This window comes from Rhincodon typus, chromosome 2, assembly GCF_021869965.1.
Source record: "Rhincodon typus isolate 14 chromosome 2, sRhiTyp1.1, whole genome shotgun sequence".
NCBI classification, from domain to species: Eukaryota; Metazoa; Chordata; class Chondrichthyes; order Orectolobiformes; family Rhincodontidae; genus Rhincodon; species Rhincodon typus.
In genome coordinates, this window is record NC_063333.1 from 91,250,708 (window position 1) to 91,273,419 (window position 22,712).

General features: G+C 40.9%; 1 protein-coding gene across 4 annotated transcripts in view; it reads left to right on the forward strand.

Moving 5' to 3' along the window:
• LOC109925865 (retinoic acid receptor beta-like) overlaps positions 1–22,712 on the forward strand; it is a 217,174-nt gene that overhangs the window by 166,938 nt on the left and 27,524 nt on the right. For all 4 annotated transcript variants that reach the window (XM_048614300.1, XM_048614317.1, XM_048614309.1 and 1 more), the window contains one exon: positions 17,717–17,893. In XM_048614300.1, the coding sequence (XP_048470257.1) occupies positions 17,717–17,893 (177 nt within the window). The remainder of the gene's footprint in view (positions 1–17,716; positions 17,894–22,712) is intronic.

Below are 22,712 nucleotides of genomic sequence, written 5' to 3' on the forward strand. Positions count from 1 at the left end.
TTTTTATTTTGCCTGCTGCTCAAATAAGTTACTCCCAACCTAACCTTCTAAAAGCATCACACAAATTCTGAAGTTGTACCCAATATTATCATGGACTAGTCTTCATTATAAGAACAGAATTGTCACTTGGAAACTGACTAGTGAAGGAGAGGTGAAAGTAACAATGTGCCATGGCACACAAAGACAAATTTGTCAAAATTTAATCTAAATACTACTTCTCAATCATCTTTTGGAAATCATTGCTACAATGTTATTTTCACTACTTATGATATACACCAGAAAGAAAACGTGATACAATTAGGGCTACCCAGTTCAGAATTGTTTCCTAAAGGGACATTTAACGCAATCTTCTCTGATCAGTCCTGCTCAGAAAATCATTGAAAAAGAATATTTTCAAATAATACCAACCAAGACAAATCTTTATGATAAAGGAAAAGACTTGTGTTTATACTCGTAAAATATTGTTGCACAAAGTAACCAGAGCAATGTTTCCCAGTGGAGCCTGGATTGCTTCTGAGTGAGTCACAAGCCAGACTCAGGGAAGTTTGTTTCAATAAACTATTGTTTCCATTTTGTGTCATGTTTATATCATACAGTGACAGAAACAGGAAATCTCTGTACTGTGCTTAGCCCTTTTTAAACAAGGTACAGATTTGCTGTCGCCCATTTTACACTGTCACAGAAATCTACTCTTACCCACATTTAAATTTGGTAAAGTTCTTTCCCTTGATTGTAGAATGTCGTATACACCTGAACTAAATGTAACAAATCTTGTGAACCAATATAGCTTTGAATAGAGGGAATTATCTATTCTATGCATGTAATTAATGAATAGATTTTTGCAAAGATGTGGTTGGAGCTAAGATTTCTTCCTGCAAGTCTTATCTAGCAGTTTTTTTTTAAAACTTGAAGTAGTTATTCATTTAACCTTCATGAGCTACGTGGGTTTTTTCTGTGAGGAAGGATGTCAAAGAATATTAGAAAGCAGAGCATGCGAGGAGAGAGTTCTAAAGGGTCAGGCAAAATTAGCAGATTGATAGGGTCAATTTAGTTTTGAATGTAGTGGCAAGTGAACATTAGGGGATGTAGGGCTTTTGGCTTCATGATAGTGGGAGGCCTGATCGTTTACCTATTTGGAATAGACTGTCAATGCTTTGCTGACCAACTACTTGGCCTTCATAGTTTGACAATCCAGCTTTTTGTCTGTGGAACCAAGCTAGTAATATACAATCTAACGATGAGCAAGAAATTACTGAGGTGGTGGCACAGGGTCTGGTATCAGGTAGTTTGATTTTGTGGCACAAATAATCATACTCAGATTTGTTAAATGTAATTAACCGGAGCACTTTCAGACTAAACTTCAAAGGCACATATACCACCCGTTGGAACATGAACATTTTGTTGAGGTCCTTTCTATATTATAGCATTAAGATCCATATGAGATTAATGAGACTCTAGTCAGTTTCAGATGGGAGCACCAGATGCTTATTGCCTGGTCTGCTTCATAATCACAGGAGGCTGGAATTAAACGGAAGTGGGACAGCGAGTACGGCACAGTACTTTTCATCTCACTAACGTCCTGTTTGTGCCAGAAAGGTTGATGACAAGAGCAAAATTAATTCCTCTGTGTCACTATGTTTGAAGTCAATGCCTGTGTATAAAATCCTTGCATACTTTTCTTCAGACATTTCTTTTAATTAAAATAATTACAGCTTAAATTCAAACTACCACACAGGGCAACAAAAGAGAAAATCACCATATCTGAGCCATTGTTGTGAGTTTGCTGATTTTCCTAAACAAGCGTAGAGCTACAATGAGAGTTGTCATTTTCTTGAAAAAGGGAGATATGCATTTAGTATCTGTTTCGGGAAAGTTATACAGGATAAACTTCCCACTTGGAAGAAAAATTTCTTCACCCCACTTTCTGCATTATCTTCCATTTTATTCAGATTTCCACTTTTTTTGTTACATTTGAATTAAAACACCTCATAAATGTGTCAATACAATCGCTGCAGCAAAAGGATAGTGTTAACAAATTTTTGTCACGTAGAGTGTCACAATGCTCTTTTTGGAATGGCTGTAAATTCTGACAATTAAAGCATTTTTATTTTTAATTTGCTATTGTTCAAAATATTGTTGTTTTGGATGCAAAAGGAAATGGAACATAAAAGTGGTCTAACGGTGCTACCTTGTATGGGATAATCTGGAATTCTGTGTACAGTTTGGTCTCCTTATTTGAAGAAGTTATTACTGCTTTTATAGCAGTTCAGAGAAGGTTCATGTATTTTATTTTTGGGGAACATTATGATGAAAAGTTGAATAGTTTTGCTTATATCCAATGGAGTTTAGGAGAATGAAAAGTGATGTTGTTGAAATATATACATCCTGAACAGACCAGATAGCATGCAGAACCACAGATGATTCCAATTGTGAGGGTGAATAAAATGAGGGGATAAAGTTTAAGATTAGATCGTCTCCCTTTTAAGAGAAAGATGAGAAGACTTTCTTTCTCCTGGAATGATATTACATTGTGGAATTCTGTTACTCAGAAGGTAATAAAGCTGCGTCTTTCGATTTATTCAAGGCTGAGTTAGATTTTTGATAAACAAGGCAGTCAGAGCCTATGGAGTGCTGACAGGTAAGTGGAGTAGACACACCAATCAGATCAGCCATGATCTTATTGCATGCTGGAATGGTCTCATAAAGCCAAATGGCTACTCCTGCTCCTAAGTTCTATGGTCCTAGGAATATTTGCATTTAATGCAGCTAAGTAAATCTTCAGACCAAACTGGTTTTCTTCAGGGAAGGGGTATGAAGTACTGTCATAGTCAATGACAACAAAATCCAATTCCATTCTCACCCAAGCTTCCGCACTGATACATTTTAGAAGGAGGACCAGTGGATTGTGACCAGCATTAGGAATACTGGCTACTCTTCTTCCTTTCATAAAGTCAGTTGTAGATTAGCTCTCACCAGGCTATCGTATCCCAGCATTGTGCAGCATAGAAGGAGGCGTATTCTGCATGGGCTTGATTTTTGGAAAAGCTATTCAATTAGTCTAACTTTCCTGCTCTTTTCTTGAGGCCCTGCATATTTCTAAAATATTCATCCAATTCCCTTTTGAAAGTTACCAGCAAGTCAGTGCCAGTCTTGGGCAGCCAAGAAGTACCAGAGGAATTGCATTAATACTTTGCATCAGTCTTCATTGTAGAAGACAGTAATAACACTCCAAAATTACTAAATACTGATGGGGCAAAAGGAGGAAAGGAAGTAAATGCAATAATTATAATGAGAGGGAACAGTGCTCAGGGAAGTAATGGTGCTAAAGACCATTAAGTCCTATGAACCTGGTAGGATGCATCTGAGTTTGTTAAAGAGAGCTACAAGGATGAGGGACATGCTGGTAGTAATCTTCAAAGAACCTTTACATGTTTGAAAGATTCCTGAGGATTGGAAAACTTCTAATGTAACACCTACTTAAAAAGGGATGGAGGGAAAAAACAGATAACAATAGGCCATTTTATTTTATATGCAACTATTGGCCAGTTAGTTTAACATCTGTTATGAGAAAATATTAGAGTCTATTATAAGGGTTATAATAGCAGAGCATTTAGAAATATGTGATATGGTCAAGCAGGGTCAGCATGGCTTCATGAAGAGGAAATCATGCCTGACAAATTTACTAGAATTCTTTGAGAAGGTAAAGGTAAAAGGGGAGCAGTGGATGTAATATATTTGGATTTTCAGAAGGCATTTCATAAGATACCAGACATTAGGCTATTTAATAAGATGTGAGCCCACAATGTTTGAGGTAGTGTATTAGCATTGATAAAGGATTGGTTAATTAATAGAAGACAGAGTTGGGATAAAAGGGGAATTTTCACAATGGTAACTCATGACTAGTGGAGGGCCACAATTATTTACCACATATATTACTGACTTGGATGAGAAAAGTGAATGAATTATAGCCAGGTTTATGGATGACACAAAAATAGGTTGGAAGGCAAGGAGTGAGGACAATACAAAATGTCGACAGAGAATTATAGATAGGTTAAGCGAGTGGGAGAAAGCTTGATGGTTGGAATATAATGTGGGGAAATGTGACGCATCGCATTTTGGCAGGAAGAATAGAGAAGCCAAATGGAGAAAGACTGCAGAAAGTATCAGAAGAGAGCAAACGCTATTGGCTGAATGGCCTTCATCTCCTCCTACATCTTATCATTAAAGGGGCACCATGAATAAAGTAGAAACTAAAGCCTGACTTTTCAGATGTGTATCCTTCTTAGGCACAATCTTAGTTTAGATTGAAAAAGGAAAAGAAAAAGGTGAAATGAGTGGGGAGAAAATCAACAGATGCAGCAATTGTAATAAAAGCAGGTTTTTGCACTCAGGAGAGTGAACATTAACAGGCCTTACTGAACAGTATTGTGTACAAGAGGCACCATCTCTGGAACTATACAGACTCAGAGGCTCATCCCACATAATCTGCAATCATTACACAGCTCCTTACACATGTACTCAGTATCTATTCTTAGAGTAAAGGTATAGTTAACCCTTCACTCCACTTCTCTCCCATCATCAAAATTTGTTCTTTTCACAAACTGTTTACAGTTTTCATCCAACTCCTGTTCCCCCACTCAAATCTCTTTCAACTGAGGAGTTATTCTACATTGGTGGTCGTGGCTTTCTTGGAGGAGATGTAGAACATATGTGTTGCCTTACTGCTGTATCTGAAGGTGATGGCAATGGTGGAGTGGTTTGGCAGCTTCTCACAACAGTCAGTTAGTTCCTGGGCTATGACTTCTACAAAGACTTGAATGTTACAGGATTGGAAATCAAGGAAAAACAAATTCAAAAGAGAATCCTCGGTGATCAAGCAGTCAAACCCTTTTCAAAACAATCAACTTTGTGCTCTGATTCAGGCATGAATCTGGATGATGAAAAGAAGGACAAAAGATCGTTCTGGAACTGTTGGTTAGACAAGAAAATGAGAACTTCCCAACTACTTCGAGGGTAAAAATTTCCCTTTCTGTTGGCAGTGGTATCAGTTCCACATTTGCTTCAGTATGAAGCTGCTGCAACATAGATAATGACAAAGAGGAATATCTTCGGAACACTCAATTTGATGCTTGACTTTAAGATTGTCAAAGGTATTCCTCAGTTCTTGATGCCCTGTAGCTTGGGCCTTTGCTTTTTGACAGAGTGAAAACTTGTGTTCTTCCATGGTTGCTGATGGCACCCAAATGCAAATTTCAGCTGACTTTTATGCAGGCTAATAATGTCTGAATATTCAATGCTGACTCAATCCAATTTGGATTTTGGCAGTGGATTTCTCTTCGGATGACTCTTCACCAGACAAATTCACCTGTGCCTCACCTTGTTCAACAGGAGGGTGAGACTCTTCAAAGAGATGGCCAGCATCTCATTGGCATCATAGTCAAAGAGTATAGCAAGATCCAGGACCTCTTTAACAAATAAATCATCTATTTATATGGTGGGATCATTCCCTTTCACTCATGTGGAAGCTTTAGAGAGGGTGCAGAGGAGATTTACCAGGATGCTGCCTGGGCTGGAGAGTTTCAGTTACGAAGAGAGATTGGACAGACTGGGGTAGTTTTTTTTCTTGGGGCAGATGAGACTGAGGGAGGGAGCATGATTGAGATGTATAAAATTATGGGGGGGCATAGATAGGGTAGAGAGGAAGAAACATTTATCCTTGGTGAAGGGATCAATGACCATGGGCATAGATTTAAGGTAAGGGACAGGACATTTAGAGAGGATGGGGGAATCTTGAACTTTTTGTCTGCAAAGATGGTAGAGGCAGAAACCTTCATAATAATTAAGAAGTTTTCAGGTGTGCACTTGTGATGCCGAGGCATACAGGCTATGGGCCAAGTGCTGGAAAAAGGGATTAGAATAATTAGATTAGGTAGATGGTTGTATTTGACCAGCATGGACTCGATGGGCTGAAGGGCTTTATTCTGTGCTGTAGATCTCTATGACTGTATGATTATAAGAGAAAGTAAGCAAGGACATCTCTGGAAGTCTCCAGAGATGCAGCTCCTAGTTCAATCTGATATGATGCCACTATGACATAGCTATTGAGCATGTGCATAAAGAGCTATTATAGGCATAGTTAATTTTTTATTCCTGGGCAAAACTGCCTTCAGCTGCTTCATCATCGACCTTCCCTCCATCATATAGTCAGAAGTGAGGATGTTCGCTGACGATTGCACAATGTTTAGCACCATTCATAACTCCTCAGACACGGAAGCAGTCTGTATCCAAATGCAGCAATATTCAGACTTGGATTGAAAAGTAGCAAATAACATCTGCACCACACATTGCCAGGTAATGATCATCTCAAACAAGTGACAATTTAACCATTGCTCCGTGACATTCAATGGCATTACCATCACTGTGTCCTCCTCTGTCAACATTTTGGGACTTACCTTTGATCAAAGACTGAACTGGATTCACCATATAAATACAATGGTTATAAGTGTAGATCAGAGGCTAGGAATACTGCAGTGCATAACTCACCTCCTGACTTCCCAGAGCCTGTCCACCATCTACAAGGCAGGACTGTGATGGAATAGTCCCCACTTTCGTGGATGAATGCAGCCCCAACAACACTCAAGAAGCTTGACACCATCCAGGACAAAGCAGCCCGCTTGATTGGCACTTCATCCACAAGCATCCACACCTTCCATCACTGATGCTCAGTAGCAGCACTGTGTAGTGTCTACGAGATGCACTGCAGAAATTCACCAGAGATCCTTAGACAGCGCCTTCCAAACCCATGACCTCTTCCATCTAGAGGGACAAGAGAAGCAGATACATGGGAGTACCCCCACCTGGAATTTCACCTCCAAGCCACTCACTGTCCAGACTTGGAAATATGCTGGCATTCCCTCACCGTGTCTGGGTCAGAATCCTGGAACACCCTCCCTGAAAATATTGAGGGTCAACCTACAGCTTGTGGACTGCAGCGGTTCAAGAAGGCAGCTCACCACCACCTTCACAAGGACAACTAGAGATGGGCATTAAATATTGAAGCAGCCAGCTCCGCCCATGTCTCACAAGTGAACTAAAAATAATTACACAACAATCATATAACATGAATGAACACAACCTGCAAAACACTAACTGGAAACCAGGAACATGAAAGTACATCAGTGAAGAAATGCATATTTGCATAACGGGCAGAAGAATGTGTAACAAATGGTATGGAAAAATACAGAGGTGAATTTTCACTTCCTATAATTGGGATTAACAGAGAGGTTTGGAGGAGTTATCACCTCGTTAATATTGACAACTGACCCAGGGGTACTTTAACAGTGAGATCTCACAAAAATGCTTCTTGTCACAGGCTCCTTTCAATATGCAAGCAGCCATTGCCATTATCCAAGACAATGTATCGACATTTGTGAAATGCATTGTTGATCACTTCCACAGTCAATGGGATCATAAAGACTCAGAGTGCTCCTCAGAGTCCCACAAAATAAATGGGCCAATGCCAGCATGCAACCACCTCCTGCCATTACCTTGCTTCTAATCTTTGTGTCCTGATACTAGGGTTAAACAACAGCAGCAACCTATCTACCTTAAAACTATCATCCTTGTGTTCAAATTCTTTCATGGCCTCACTGCTCACTGTATATGTAATATCCCCTAGCTCTCTAATCCTCCAAGAATTTGTCAATCTTCCAACTTTAGTCTAAACCCCTGCACGTTTCACCCCATCAATGGCTTTGGTTTCAGCCCTTTGGGCCCTGAGCTGTGCACTTCCTTTCCTAAACCTTTTGGCCTCTCCATTTGTGTTTTCTGTTTTAAAATGCTCGTTAAAAGCTGTCACTTTGACCATTTAGTCTCACAGATCCTCCTTTGGCTTCGTCTTACAATGATTTGTTACTTTGAGGCATCCTGGATGTTTTGCTGCTCTACTGGTGCTATATAAATGCAGTTTATTGATGCATCCACTGACCTGGATTGGCTGCCTGTGATACACCCCATTTGCTTTTGCTTTCCATTGGACCTTTGCTTCCCTCACACTTTCCAGCGATTTTGGCCACCCCATTTAAAATATGCATGAGTGCAAAAAATCAAGAATATTTTTAAGGTGAAAATAAGATGAATCTTATACAGTCCCAAGGTCTAGGACTTTGTGCTGAGGGGCAGCAGTCACCACGGTGAAGTGAAGAAAGACCACCGTTTAACGTCTTTCTGCCAAAGTATAACGAGGGTGCATTCAGTTGTCAGACCCTCCCATTGCCTCAAAGTGAACATAAATCGTTTCCTGCTTAAGTAGGAAATGCCTTTTTTTTAGCAACTGTCGACAAGCTCTGAGAAATGTCAAAAATGCAGTGTTTTTTCTGCTTTTGGCTGTACAGAACTGATTTAGAACCTTTGTATGCATTCATAAATGATATTTATGAATAAAGTATATTTTTGCTATTCATAAAAAGGTGATTTTGGTAAATGTTGCTCTTTAAATGAGTATTGCTGCTTATGCATGTGTGCATATCTTTTCCTATCCAATTTTAACTACATCATGTTCAGTCTTCCTAGAATATTTACTTAAATGCTGAAAGAACCTTAATAATGCAAATTGCTCGGGCAGATAGTACAGTGCTAACCTTTGGGAGCTGTGGATGAATTTCTTCACCTCAGCATTTGTTGGGCTTTAGGATCCCCATGGACTTCATTCACTGATATATCCTCTTCCATATCGAACATGCTTTACACATCAAACATAGCTAGTACTTTTGAAAAGCTGACCTTGACTCCAAAATTGACAGTGAGACTTAAGGCAAAGAACGAACAAGGCAAGGGCAAGATTTTAAAGTTTGGTTTTAAAATTCAAAAGAGTCAGATCGACAATGGCAAAGCTAACATAAAATGTAACAAACACTCGAGGGGAAGAAAAAGTAATGGGAAAATCTAAAAAAAAGTTAGACTGTGGGTGAAGTTAACTTGCTTATTTTATGGTTTGTTAAATCAGTGCATTAGTGGTTTGATATTACTGTAATGGAGCCATTTTTAATATGAGGGAATGGTAGCATTGTGATCACCTACGACTAAAAGCTGGTGGGCATGGGAATGGGATAGGTGATGAACCTGGAAACAGGGAGTGGTGCCATCAGTACAGTGCCCACTACCTACATGCCTGCCCCTCTGCAATCTTATAAACAAGGAGGTAGGCATAAGGGGAACCACCCGACTGCCACTTACGGCCCTTAAGTAGGAAATGAATACTCACTCATCCCTCCACTGCTCAGATTAACAGGAAAAGCATGGACCCAATTGAGGATTGGCCCTGCTGGCTGTGCAAAGAGAGGGTGCTTCACTTCTGGGGCCTTGGTGCTAAATGGATGTTCCAAGCCCCAAGCTCATTCTGTATAGTTTCCCTCCCCCCAACTCTGCCCAGTCCAGCACACCTCCACCCCAACAGATCCCGAATTTAACTTGATCCCTCGACGTTGCAGTTCCTCATGGGCCTCCTCCTGTCCCGACAGTAGCCTCTGTACCTGACTCAGAAACAAAAACTGAGGTTCCACCACCCCGGGGAGAAACTTAAATTGGATTAAAAAAATTTCTACTATTAAAAATAATCCCGTTCAATAAAATGGAGAATGATTCCAGGGATGAAAGACTGTAGTTCTGAGGATAGATTGGAGAAGTTGGGACTGTTTCCCTTTAAAAGGAGCTGGCTGACAGGTCATAGAGTCATGCAGTACGGAAACAGACCCTTCGGCCCAACTCGTCCATGCCGACCAGGTTTCCTAAACTGAACTAGGCCCATTTGCCTGTGTTTGGCCCTTATCCCTGTAAACATTTCCTATCCATGTACCCGTCCAAATGTCTTTTAAATGTTGTAACGGTGCAGATATAAGTTCAAAATCATGAGGTGTCTGCACAGTGTAGATGGGGAAAAACTGTTCCCACTTCTAAAAAGATCAAGAACCAGAGGGCACCGTTTTAAAATGTTTTGCAGAAGAAGCAAATGTGAGAAATAAAAATCTGTTTCAAACAGGCAGCTAGATTTGGAAGGCGCTGCCTGGGGGTCTGGGGGAGGCAGGTTCAACTGAGGCATTCAAATGAGAATTGGATTCGCATTCGAGGAGAAACAACATGTCAAGTCATGGGGAAAAGGCAGGGATTTTGTACTATGTAAAAATGCTCAGAGAACCAGTGCAGACATGATGGGCCAAATGGCCTGTGATTCTGTGAATAGTTTACAGGGAATGAAGCCTACTGTCTTTGCCTGGCCTCATGTCCATGTGACTCCACCAGTCCTCTTAAAAATTCTAGCAAACTGTGACAGAAAGAGATGATATAAATCCAACTAGACAGCCCATCTGTAATTGTCATGTCTTATCAGTGTGACAGACCCACCACAATGATAGACAATTGGGAGTTGCCCTGGGAGTCTTCAACTTTGACTCTGCATCATATGGATTTTTATGACGTAAAGTCAAACATAGGTAAGGAATCATGTTGATTAGCTACTGCCCTTCCTCACCTGATGAATCAGTCCTTCTCCATTTTCCACACCACTTGGAAGAAGTATGTGGGTAGCAAGGGGACAGAATATACTCTGCCTGGGGGCTTCATTGTCCATGAATGATTCAGTCGTGCCACTCCCAATGGAGCTAAATAAGTCCTGAAAGACATATCTGCCAGTCTCAGCCTGTGATGGGGTGATGAGAGAATCACTAAGATGGAAAAGTGCAATGTTGCCCCCAGGAACCTATCCAAGCTCTGTTGCTGGAGATAGAAACAGCTGAAGTGTCCATATGTGCTTACATCGGAATTGGGGTGATTCACTCAGGCCTTGTAAACCACCATTCGGTCAGATTATGTACCAGCTGATCTGTACCTCAACCCCGTTTATCAACTTAACTTCCCTGTCCCTTTATAGCCTTACTCCATAGCTTAATCCTTTAAGCCTTGGTGTCATCGGTGATTCTGCAGTGTACTCCTTATAGGCCGGTTTTGTCACCCTTTACCTTTAAAGATGTATTTTGCTGTTGGAGACGATGCTAGTCCCACCTAGCAAACAAGCTTTTCTAAAACAGTGTATCAGGAATGCCGCTCTTGGAGAAATACCCACATTGTGTAAACGTGCTGCTTTATGTAATCATTGAAGAGTGATGTGTAGCAGCATGAGTGTCCTTTGCCCTCCCTTGCTGGGCATCTGCTGTTGTCTTCAGTGCTTCTTCCAAGTGGTGTTCATCATAACATTACAGTTTCACCTGTAATTCCCTGAAACCTATAGGTCTACTTTCTCTAGTCCTCAATCAGCTACAGAAATGAAGCTTCCAAGGATGGAGATTTAAAAAGGAATGAGTTGTTTTAACTTGTGGTGCTTTTTAAGTATTAGATTTCAGTTTAAAAGAAAACATCATAGCATTTCCATGACTGCCATACGGATTTTGACTGTGTTGGTGTAGTTAGTGACTGAGTGACTGTCAGTCGCATTGCAGGATGTCAATCATGACATTGTAGGGTCTCTGCTTTTGTTTTTAAACATAAAGAGCAGTCTGTTTGCCCCCAGGTGGCCTTTAAAATGTTCCTGTGAACTTTTGCCAGCAGCATTTTTGAAAACTGATAGCTCAATGTGGAATCTTTTGTGGTTTGCTACTAAAATAGAGTGTGGTTGCCGTTAACAGGAGCAATGTTTGAGAACAAGAAGGAGACAGAACCGCGGCTAGTCAAGAATTGATCTCCTGTTCAACCCTTCAGATTTTTGCAGTAAAGGTCTTTATGTTGCACATACATTGTCCTTTATGAATAAATAAAATATCAAGCGTGAAGCAACTTTAACCACTTTGCCATTTTCAGCAGCAATATTGATACAATGAGAGATAATACTGAGCCATACCAGGTCAGAACAATGCCGTGTTTGGTTCCCAAAATGCACAAAGTCAGCTGGCCTCAGCTAACCTGGCAGCAGGAGAGCGACGGTCTCTCCCAGTGTTCCTGGGGTAACAAAGGGAATTAATCAGCCGAGATTCACAGTCCTAATTCCTCTTCAGTGCCGTATTGACACAGCTGAATCACAGCATCTCTATAGAGTGGAAGAATGGCCATTCGGCCCATTGAGTCCACAGTGACCCTCTGAAGCGCAAACCACCCAGACCCACACCCCCTACCCTATAACGCTGCATTTCCCATGGCTAATCCGTCTAGTCTGCACATCCCTGCATACTCTGGACAATTTAGCATGGCCAACTCACCTCATCTGCACAAGGTCAGACTGTGGGAGGAAAGCAGAGAGCCCGGAGGAAACCCACTCATACACAGGGACAATGTGCAAACTCCACACAGACAGTCGCCCAAGGGTGGAAACAAACCTGGGGCCCTGCCGCTGTGAGGCAGTAGTGCTAACCACTGAGCCGCCATGCTGAACATCAAAATTGTCTGGATTGTGATGCTTGCCACTGTCAAATATCCTATTAGCATTTCACTGTTGGAATCACATGTGAAGAATTGCCATTGCCATGAAGTGCCGGAGAGCTGCCAATACTCCAGGAACTATACTGTCACATCTGAAGAAGGGTCCCAACCCGAAACATCAACTTTTCTGCTCCTCTGATGCTGCCTGACATGCTGTGTTCCTCCAGCTCCACACTGTGTTGTCAGCTACAGTGCAAGCTGTTAACCATGCTGCCCTGTACTTTTCAAAGAATGTAAGCTATACTGATGGTCTACTTTCTGCACTAGAACTACCACAGCAATAGCAACTATAGCAAAAGAGTTCTACATTGTCTTATGTCACAAAGTCACAAAGCCACAAAGCTCTCTCAACATGTGGAGCTGACGTTGATTATGAAGAATTAGTTAGACTTCCTTAAATATAAGACAAAGCTGTAAAAGCAGCTTACCATACTCTATGTTCATGGGGAAAGAATTGCAAATGAACATAGGAATTGTGGACAAAAACAGAAGTTGCTGGAAAAGCTCAACAGGTCTGGCAGCATCTGTGAAGAGAAATCAGAGTTAACATTTCAGGTCCGGTGACCTTTCCTCAAAGCTGATTGCTTCTGAGGAAGCATCTCTCCGCAGATGTTGCCAGACCTGCTGAGCTTTTCCAGTAACTTCTGTTTTTGTTTCTGATTTACAGCATCCACAGTTCGTTCGGATTTTATACAGGAATTGTGGAGCTAGTTTGGCTTCCACCTTCTGGTAACTGCGTGATAAAGAGATAGGCACAAAGTTAGGAACTAATTGTAGCACTCTGTCAATCAGCCTACAACAGACTCAGAAATGCCAAAAACCTCAGTGGTGAAAAGATTTGGGACTAGTAAATCCAACCTCATCTGCTTCTCCCAAGCCTGCTCCATGTATCACATCATGTTTCAGATTACTCATGCATTGCATTCTAAAATGTCAGTTTCTGCAAATAATAAGTCAATCTATTTTCCATTTGAACCAGTACTAGTTTTGGTGGCCAATGTTGTAGAATTCAGGTATGCTGGGAATAGTAATCTCTCCAATGTTCTTCAAAATACTAATACCTGAAATTTCTGTAGGATAGAACACGAAAATCTCAGGAAAAGGTCATAGGCATTCAAATGAAAACACATTGTAGTTACCTGAAGCATTTCATTACTTATACATTTCTGGCTCACATGAATCTGATATTATAACAGTTTCCAAGAAATTAATTTCTTGCCTCTTTATTGGAGCTTATACATTGAGTGAATCAATTAAAAAACAAACATAATGAAAAATGAAAAACAGGATTAGACATTTGTGAAATGAAATGCCAAGCATAGGGAAATGCATCGGTTTTGATGCCTGTTTGATCATTTAATCACTTCAGAGATCAAGTTAAGAACATGTGATTTGGAGTAATATCTGCTGCTTGATGCTTCATTACATGCTGAAGTTCTGAGTTATTGACTATACTCTGTCCTGAGACCATTTATGGTTGTAAACACGTCAGATCCTCAATATAAATGGTGTGAGACAACACTTGTATGAAGAATAAGCTTTGTGGTTTGTTTTTGTAATGCATAATATTTCTGAATACGTAAAGTGTATTGTGAAACTAGGAACTTGAGTCAGTATTGCTTGTGTTGTGACTGGATCAATTTCTAATAATTTTGCAGTCAGTTTGACAAATGTAAATGCCTAAAATTTTCTAAAGACTGAGTTGAAATGGGAAATCATAAGCCAACTCTTCATATCATACTGCTAAATTACACTGCTAGGGAGTTGTTACTCACGTATGAATTGAATTGAAAGCAGTCTGCATTCCAGATGAGCTTGCTCTTTCTTACAGTAAAGCAACATTCTGTTTTATGCAAACATTCTCTAAAATCTTCATCATTTAAGTACTTTCACCTGTAAGTGCATGCTGTACACAGACATCCAGACACTAAAAAAAAGGAGCTTACATTTCCTTTCCCAGTAGAGATTGTGCTAAATCCACGAGAGCAACTACGGAGAAAAGGTGTTGGATTTGCACTTTAATGAGCAGATTTGATCAGGGTTGTGGGAACTAGCAATGGGTCAGAATGCCTGGGACAATCCTGGCTTGACCACATATGGGACCATCCATTCCCCACCCCCGCAGCACCAGCCACATTTTAGACCCTCCTAGCAGCCAATCTTCTGCCTTTAAACATAGAAAGATAGAAAATAGAATAAGAAGGCCATTCAACCCATTGAGTTCCCCCTCCCCCTCGATTCATTTGATCATGATTGATTGTCCATCTCAATACCATACTCCTGCTTTCTCCCCATGACCATTGACTTCTTTAGTTTCTAGGAATTGATCTGTTTCTTCTGAAGGGAGGAGAGCCCACTCACATGAGCTGCAGTGCAATCAGGCATTACCATTGGGAATTAGGAGTCATCCTGGATCGAGAGGAAACTTATCAATGTGAGCATTCAGTATTCACATTGTGTATAATTGATAGTTGAGCATACCCCTCCAGGTAGTGCTTCATGGGCTATTTGGACAAAGAGGGCCATGGAATGACTCTCCACGAAGTTTAACATTGCACCTTATTCCAATGAGTGAATTTCCTATCATATGGCAATGAGTCAATGGAGAGTCTATAGACTGAATGAGCACTGATCCCTTCTCTTTCTAGATCCACATCACCCATGGTAGGCATTACTGTATAAAGGAGTCTTACAGTTAAACTTACAGTACAGGTTGAGAGGGATTCAGTCCTAAGCCACTATGAAGTCTATAAAGTCCTGAATTAGTTGTGTGGTTTGTGGCCTACAGCTGCTTCTTTTAAAGTTGCCAGGGATTAATTCTGCTTCACAGAGAGGTCTGTCAGCAATCTGCAAGGCCCATTCACATGGTCAACCTTGTTTGTGACTAGCATTTGCACCATATCTTTGGACACGTGTACACATTTCACATCCACAAAGATGTGATTGCACATGTTTTCAGCATGAACTCTGCAGGTGCATATCTGATGCAGTTGCTGCTTGAAAGGCCTCTTGTCACTCAAAATTGCAGCTTGCACTTTTGGTCAGCAAACAGAAACTGACTGCAGGCATAGTAGCAGCCATTTCCCATTTAGCACTCAAGCAATCAAGGAAGGGAATTCAGGTTGTGCTGTACACCATGAGTATCAGGCTTGGCTTGGTCATCAGCCCCTCTACCCCGTCTCCCCTCCAAATAAAAGCTCCCTGACCCTTTCAGCTCGGCCAGCTAAGCTTTCCATTTCTGCACACCCCTTCCAGTGCACCTTCAAATAGTCATAAGACTGTAAGATATAGGAACAGATTTTCTAACCATCAAATCTGCTGCACCATTCAATCATAACTGATATGTTTCTTAATTCCATTCCCCCGCCTTCTCCTCATAACACTTCATTTCCTTACTAATCAAGAGCCTATCTATCTCTGTCTTAAATGCACTCAATGACTTGGCCTCCACAGCCCTCTGTGGCAATGAGTTCCACAAATTAACTACCCTCCAACTGAAGAAATTCCTCCTCATCTCAGTTCTAAAGGGTCCTAGTCTCTCGTACCAGTGGAAAGACCTTCTCCAAATTCACTCTATCCAGGCCTCTCAGTATTCTGTAAGTTTCAATGAGAGCACCAACCCCACCCAGCCCCCCAACCTTCTAAACTCCATCAAGACAGACACAGAGTCCTCAACCGCTCCTCATATGATGAGTCCTTCATTCCGAGAATCATTCTTGTAGTCCTCCTCTGGATCCCCTCCAATGCCAGCACATCCTTCCTTAGATACAGGGCCCAAAACTACTCACAACGTTCTAAATGCGGTCTGACCAGAGCCTTACAGCCTCAGCAGTACACCCCTGCTCTTGAATTCTAGCCCTCTAGAAATGAATGCTAACATTGCATTTGCCTTCTTAACTGCCAAATGAACCTGCATGTTAACATTAAAGAGAATCTTGAACTAGGACTCCCAACTTCCTAAGACTTTTGAAGCCTTTTCTCAAAAAAACCCAAATGCCGAGAAAAAACAAACCTAAACAAAAGTAAAAAACAGAAGATAGGGTTCAAAGTTTGCAAACTGGGAGAAATAGAGTTGTCGCTCTGTTTCCAACTGTACTTTGACCCAAATATGGTCATAGCTGGTGGATTCAAGCTGCCTGATTTACACAATTGGATTCCATCTGGACCTATTCCTTTCATAGCCAGGATCCCATTGTTCAAGTGATTATATCTAATCGTTTGACACATTCAGTTGAACATCCAGGTGATTGTCATCACATTTGCTAATGGGTGAGAGATGAGCCCTATTCACATTCCTTTTAAGATAATTGTCTCTGGTAAGACTTTGCAGACAGGTTGTCTCCATTTCGAAGGCTTTGGAATGTTGAAAGTAGTGTTGCAAATACTCAGCCATGTTTGCCACAATGATTTCAAATCATTGGAATGTGGCCTCAGTTTTTTTTTAAATAAGAATTCAATTAGGGGTTTCCAACCAGCAAATTCTTAAAAAAAAATCATTTTTGATATAAAGCATGATTTCATAACAAGGCTTGACTTTCCCAACTCAGACTTGGAGTTTTGCCCATTTGGAACACATATTGGAAAGTTGACTGAAAATTGTGAGAAGCGAACTCACCAATTCCTGATCAGCAGTGAAAATGATGTGTCTACGGTTACTCTAAGAGATTCTTCTAAGTCTCTAGATGCTAATTCACTTCCACCGACCGTAACCATACGTCCCACATTTTTGCATCCAGTGTGTCATAGCTTACGTTTATTAATGTTAAGTTTTCACGGGGATAATTTTCCAAGTACAGGCTCAAAGCAGAAAGTTGTGAATAATGACAACCTGAGGCAGCATGCCCAGAGATATTACAATCTGCACAGCCTGCATTCGAGATTGTCTGCCATCAATATGAATTTGCAAAATTCGCTCCCTGCGATTAAACTCCAGGGAAACTTTGCTAATTGCTTACCAGTAGTGTTTTATCAAAAACTCTGATATATCAGCCTGAAGTATTCATTTTTCTAAAAGCATTTTATTAATAGTAATAGAGTATGGACCTTTTAAAATCAGGTTCAAATGAGCAGTTACATTTTAATTCTATTATATGACAAATTCAATTTATAAACTAACTGGTTTGTTGTAGCTTAAATACCTACGTTCGTGGGGTTGTTCCACTCAGTGAGTCCCACTGGATTATACCTGTCACATACTTTGTAACTGCATTTTGATTGACAGTGATTATACATTCATTGATTTTGTTGATTACAGAATTCCAGTGCTGACCATCGGGTACGGCTTGACCTGGGTTTGTGGGACAAATTCAGTGAACTTGCCACAAAGTGCATTATCAAAATAGTGGAGTTTGCTAAACGACTGCCCGGCTTCACAAGCTTGACCATTGCAGATCAGATCACTCTGCTCAAAGCTGCCTGCCTGGACATCTTGGTAGGTACACATTCATTAACAAGATTTATTCTCTGTCACACAATATTGCCTGTAATTGACCTGAGGATTTTGCACCTCCTGGTCTTGTCAAAACCAGCTGAGGACACTGCGAGAGTTTAGACATTGATATATGGAGTGCGTCCAGTTGCCCTGCCACTAACTCAATCATTGAGACAGCTAAGTTCATCCAGGAAATCCCAGAATTCAGCTTTAACTAACTGTCCCTTGCTCAAGGGATTTCAGAGCTTCTTTTATGTGTGGAATTCTCAGCTGGAAAAGAACTGCCACCTATTAGCAGTTATACACATATTGTTTTACTGTGGTTAATAGCAGAAAATGATAAGGAATAATGATAGTACAGAATCTCCTTGAACCCTTTCCCACAGGAAAAGGAATAATTTTCATTCCAAGTGCCAAGACTTTAAGTATTGAATAGCATTTAAGATTAAACAAATTGTTTATGTATGACTAACTATATTTAAAGGATCATTTTGCATTCTCACACTGAGAGTCTGTTTTTTGGAAAACCATCCGAAAATGAGTTTAGTGCTACGTTGCATCAGTAAACTGAACTAAATGTAATGCCATGTCTCGGAAAATGGGCTTGTCTGAACGGATGAGGTGGGTTCAGAGCTAGTAATCTGTATCTTATCATAATCAGTGGTTCAGGTGGGAACCATAGACCACATTTTTAACCTGCCCATTTGGTGTAAAATTGATGCTGGGGTTCAAAGAAAGCTTAAAGAAACCATTTAATTTCCACTTCATCTGCTGTCTTTTGCTTTTGTTTTACCGACCTGCACTACCTGTACAAACTGAACAGCTTGTTCGCATGTTATAATTTCATCAGGCTGTCACCTCCTCTGATAACCCTCAGCTAGCTGTACCCCCTCATTGCCAGCTAACTGGGTTTGTGCCAATTAAATCACGTCTTTATTGAAGCTGCTAATGGGCGAACTGACAGAACGTGCAACTGTTCGGTGTCTTCTCAAAGTTTCATGAATCTTAAATCTTTGGATTATTTCCTTCTTTTATTGGCATTTTAAAGTGTCTGTATATTTTTAGAGTCTTTATTGCCAGGAATAGGGGCACTACATTTATTGAACTTCATAAAAATGTTTAAAGATTTCTATTATCTCAGCATAGATTCTAAGGCATCGTTTTAATAGTGTGGAGCACGTTTTCTTCTTAATGTGCATTTCAATAAAGCATTAGACACAACTGCTCGAAAATCTTGAGTTTGACATAGATTCTAGAACTAACTTAATCCTATTCTTGACTAAAAGGACTGATTCAGATTGCTGTGCTGATATGCACATCAAATGGACTGTTCCATAGGGAGTTGCCCAGGGTTCTGGCAAAGTTGTGTGGCATCCTCCCTTACTCTTACTGCTGAGTTTTCGAATCAGTGATGCAGGGCAGTAAGATCCAAAATTGAAAAGAGTCAGTTCATACAGAAAGCAGAAGTGGTTTATTGAATGTACTAGACAGTAAGACAAGAGAAGACTGGATCTTTCACTTTCTAACAAGTGATCCAATATCGCCGCAGTGAGCAACTTTCATTGGAAGCCACAATATTTTAAATTCCCACCTCCGTTCCCCTCTGGGCTCCTCCCAGGACCTGTTTGAGGGCTGCTGTTAATGTGGGAGTTGGCCTATCTCACAGTAGACCTGATTGCAGCCCACTTCTCTCTGGTTTTGTGGCAGTGGACTAATTTTGGACTATCCTCAGGTTGACATCTTTAATCAATGTTAATAGAATCACCGAATTCTATACCTGAAAAGGGAGAGCTTTGTGCCTGTTGAGCGCAGAGCCTTTGAATGAGTCTCATAACTTGCTCTTTCCAATAGCTCTGGAAATCTATCCTTTCAAGTATTTATCCAATGCCTTTATGAAAATTACTTCCATCACCATCTCACTGTTGAAGTTGTGTTGAACATTTCAAATGCTAGCCCAAGATATTCCTTCCTGAATAACATTCCACAGTGGTTTTTCCTTCCAGTGATCCATACAGAAATCAAATAGACTTTCACTTTTATCTAGTTAGGTATTTAATACTTCCAGAGATTCTTTGGCATCATCATGGTGTGTTATGGAATGGAATGGAACTCTGTTCGATGTCTGCATCCTGTGTCAGAAAGAAAAACGTCCAGAATCATGATAGTATTGTTTCAATTTCCTCTACTCTTACCCAATCCTAGTCTGCACTGCACTAGTTCCCACAAACACATCTTTATGGTGACACAATTGCGCTGCATTGTAGTACATATTTTGCTATGGTTCTCTACTCTCTGGAATGGGCTTAAATATTCCAGGCTTATTTTAGATGGAAAACTTAAAATTTAGAGATAAGCCTTTTAATTCCGTTCATCAAAAGGAATTCAAGTTATATCCAAAAAAGTGACGAGACAATATGAAGATGCACAGTACTACCAATTCCCTTTTTGCGAGATATTTCAGAAAATTGAAAAGCTTTGTCTGAACTTTGCCGCTTTTTAACGAGGGGAACCACTACTTTGTTTCTTCCACCATGACAAGCTAATTCCTCGAGTTTCATCAACAACCCTCAGCCACCAGTGCCTTCCAGTGCCGCTTGAAGGAAATTCACTGAAATTAGTGATAAGATTCTGTCAGAGAATTCCTTTCAAATGAGCTTTGTAAGCCCACCCTTCGCTCCATCAAATACCTTCCATTCCCGAACCTTACTTAAAGCAATGCTTGTAATGCCCTGATTATTATCACGGGAAGATCAGTTTCTGACTTTGGTTTTCAAAATGTCTCGTGTTTGTTTTTATCTTGATCAAGCCCCTATACAGTGGAAGTTTTAATTTTATTTGTTTGTTTTGATGAAATTTGTGTTTATCCAGACGAAAGATCGCGAGTGAAGAAGAGAAGGTCTTGTTTATTATGTTTTCTCAGCATGTGGGTAGCAGTAACAGGGTCATAGTTTTAGCTTTAATAGTGGGCCTTCACCTTGTATTGTTGCAATCTTTGTGACGACGGTGCTCCCTCAGTGGTATTAGGTCCTCAATTGCAAAATGTTGAATCAGCATCAATGAAGGATGATATACGACAGAGTGAGGACCTTGGAGACAAGGAACACAGTTCTCCTGCAATTGCTGCTCTTAATCTTCTGCTGGTCGTGGTTGCAGTGGAATTTGGGACTGTTGAAGTCATCTCGGTGAGCTCCTACAGTATATCCTGTAAACCATACAAACAGTAGCCACATTGTGCTAGTGATATATGTTGACTGCTGTGGCAGCAATTTGCTTCTTCCAATGTTGAACTTTTTGAGTGTTTGCTTTGCCACACTAATCCAGGTGAGTGGAAGTTCAATTTCAGGTCAATGGTGGCTCCCAGAATGCTTTTACTGGTGGATTCAGTGCTGTCAAAGGTCAGAGGAAAATGGCTGGAATTTCTCATGTTTGGCGTTTATTTAGCATGAATGTTTCCAGTATTTGTCCACTCAAACCTGAACATTTTCCATGTAATGTTATAGGAAAGCACCAAGTGTTTCATAATGAGGGGCGTTTGTGAATGGAACAGAACACCAATAAATTATCAACAGAGGCCCATTCCTAACCTTGTGATGGTGGAAAGTCATCGATGAAGCACTTGAGAGTGGTTGGATGTGAGGGCTTTGACGACATCATTAGATCTCACTCCAATCCACTGGAAGATTTTCTCTTTAAGGCTCGTTGCTGGCTCGTTGGGTTGGATACTGAAGGCACATGCTGTTAACTCTCCTATAAAATGTAACTCTTATGTCTATATCTGGAGCTGAGCGTTTCTGCTGGAAGTCAAACAAAGCCATCACTGAGCAGTGAGTTAGTGCTTGTCAGTTGATAGTATTGTGTCTGTGTCCATCTGCAAGGTTGGCCTGAGAACAATCCTTATTACATTCAGCTTGTTTTTTATCTTGATAGGGCATACCTGGGAAATGTCCTCCCTTTGCCCAATAGACGTCAGTATCATAGCTGTATTGTAATAGTTTGGATAGGATAGCAGCTTGTTCCAGTGCATAGGCCTTCAGTACAAAAATCAGGATGTAGGAATGGGCTCATTAGTTTTTGCTGTGTCAACTGACTCATTAGCTTTTGCTTAATGTCACATGGATGGATATAATTGATTGGAAGCTGGTATCTGTGGGGGGCCTCAGCAAACGTGAAGAAGTGTTGGCAAAGTGGCTCAGTGGTTAGCACTGCTGCCTCACAGCACCAGGGACCCGGGTTCGATTCCAGCCTCGGGTGACTGTCTATATGGACTTTGCACATTCTCCCCGTGTCTGTGTGGGTTTCCTCCCACATTTTCCAAAGTTGTGCAGGCTAGGTGGATTGGCCATGCTAAATTGCCCAAAGTGTTCAGGGACGTGTAGGTTAAGTGGGTTATAGGGGGATGGGTCTGGGTGGGATACTCTGAGGGTTGGTGTGGACTTGTTGGGCCGAAGGGCCTGTTTCCACACTGCAGGGATTCTACGGAAAAGTCACGCAGTACTTTCAGTCCTTGCCAACATTTCAACCTTGTCTCTCATACTTGTGCTGAGAGGTGGTGGAGGATGGAAATCTTCTTAGAGCTTCCTGCCTGTCTTAGTTATTTGGTTGTCCACATTGAAAAGGGTGAGGCTGCAGAACTTCCCTACGATATATTGGCAATCACAGACCGAGAGCTATGCCAGATCATGTAAGATACAACTCACTCAGAGATAGTAGGACCTGCTGATGCTGGAGTCTGAGATAACAAGGTGTGGAGCTGAATGAACACAGCAGGCCAGGCAGCATCAGAGGAGCAGGAAAGCTGAGGTTTCGAATCGGGACCCTT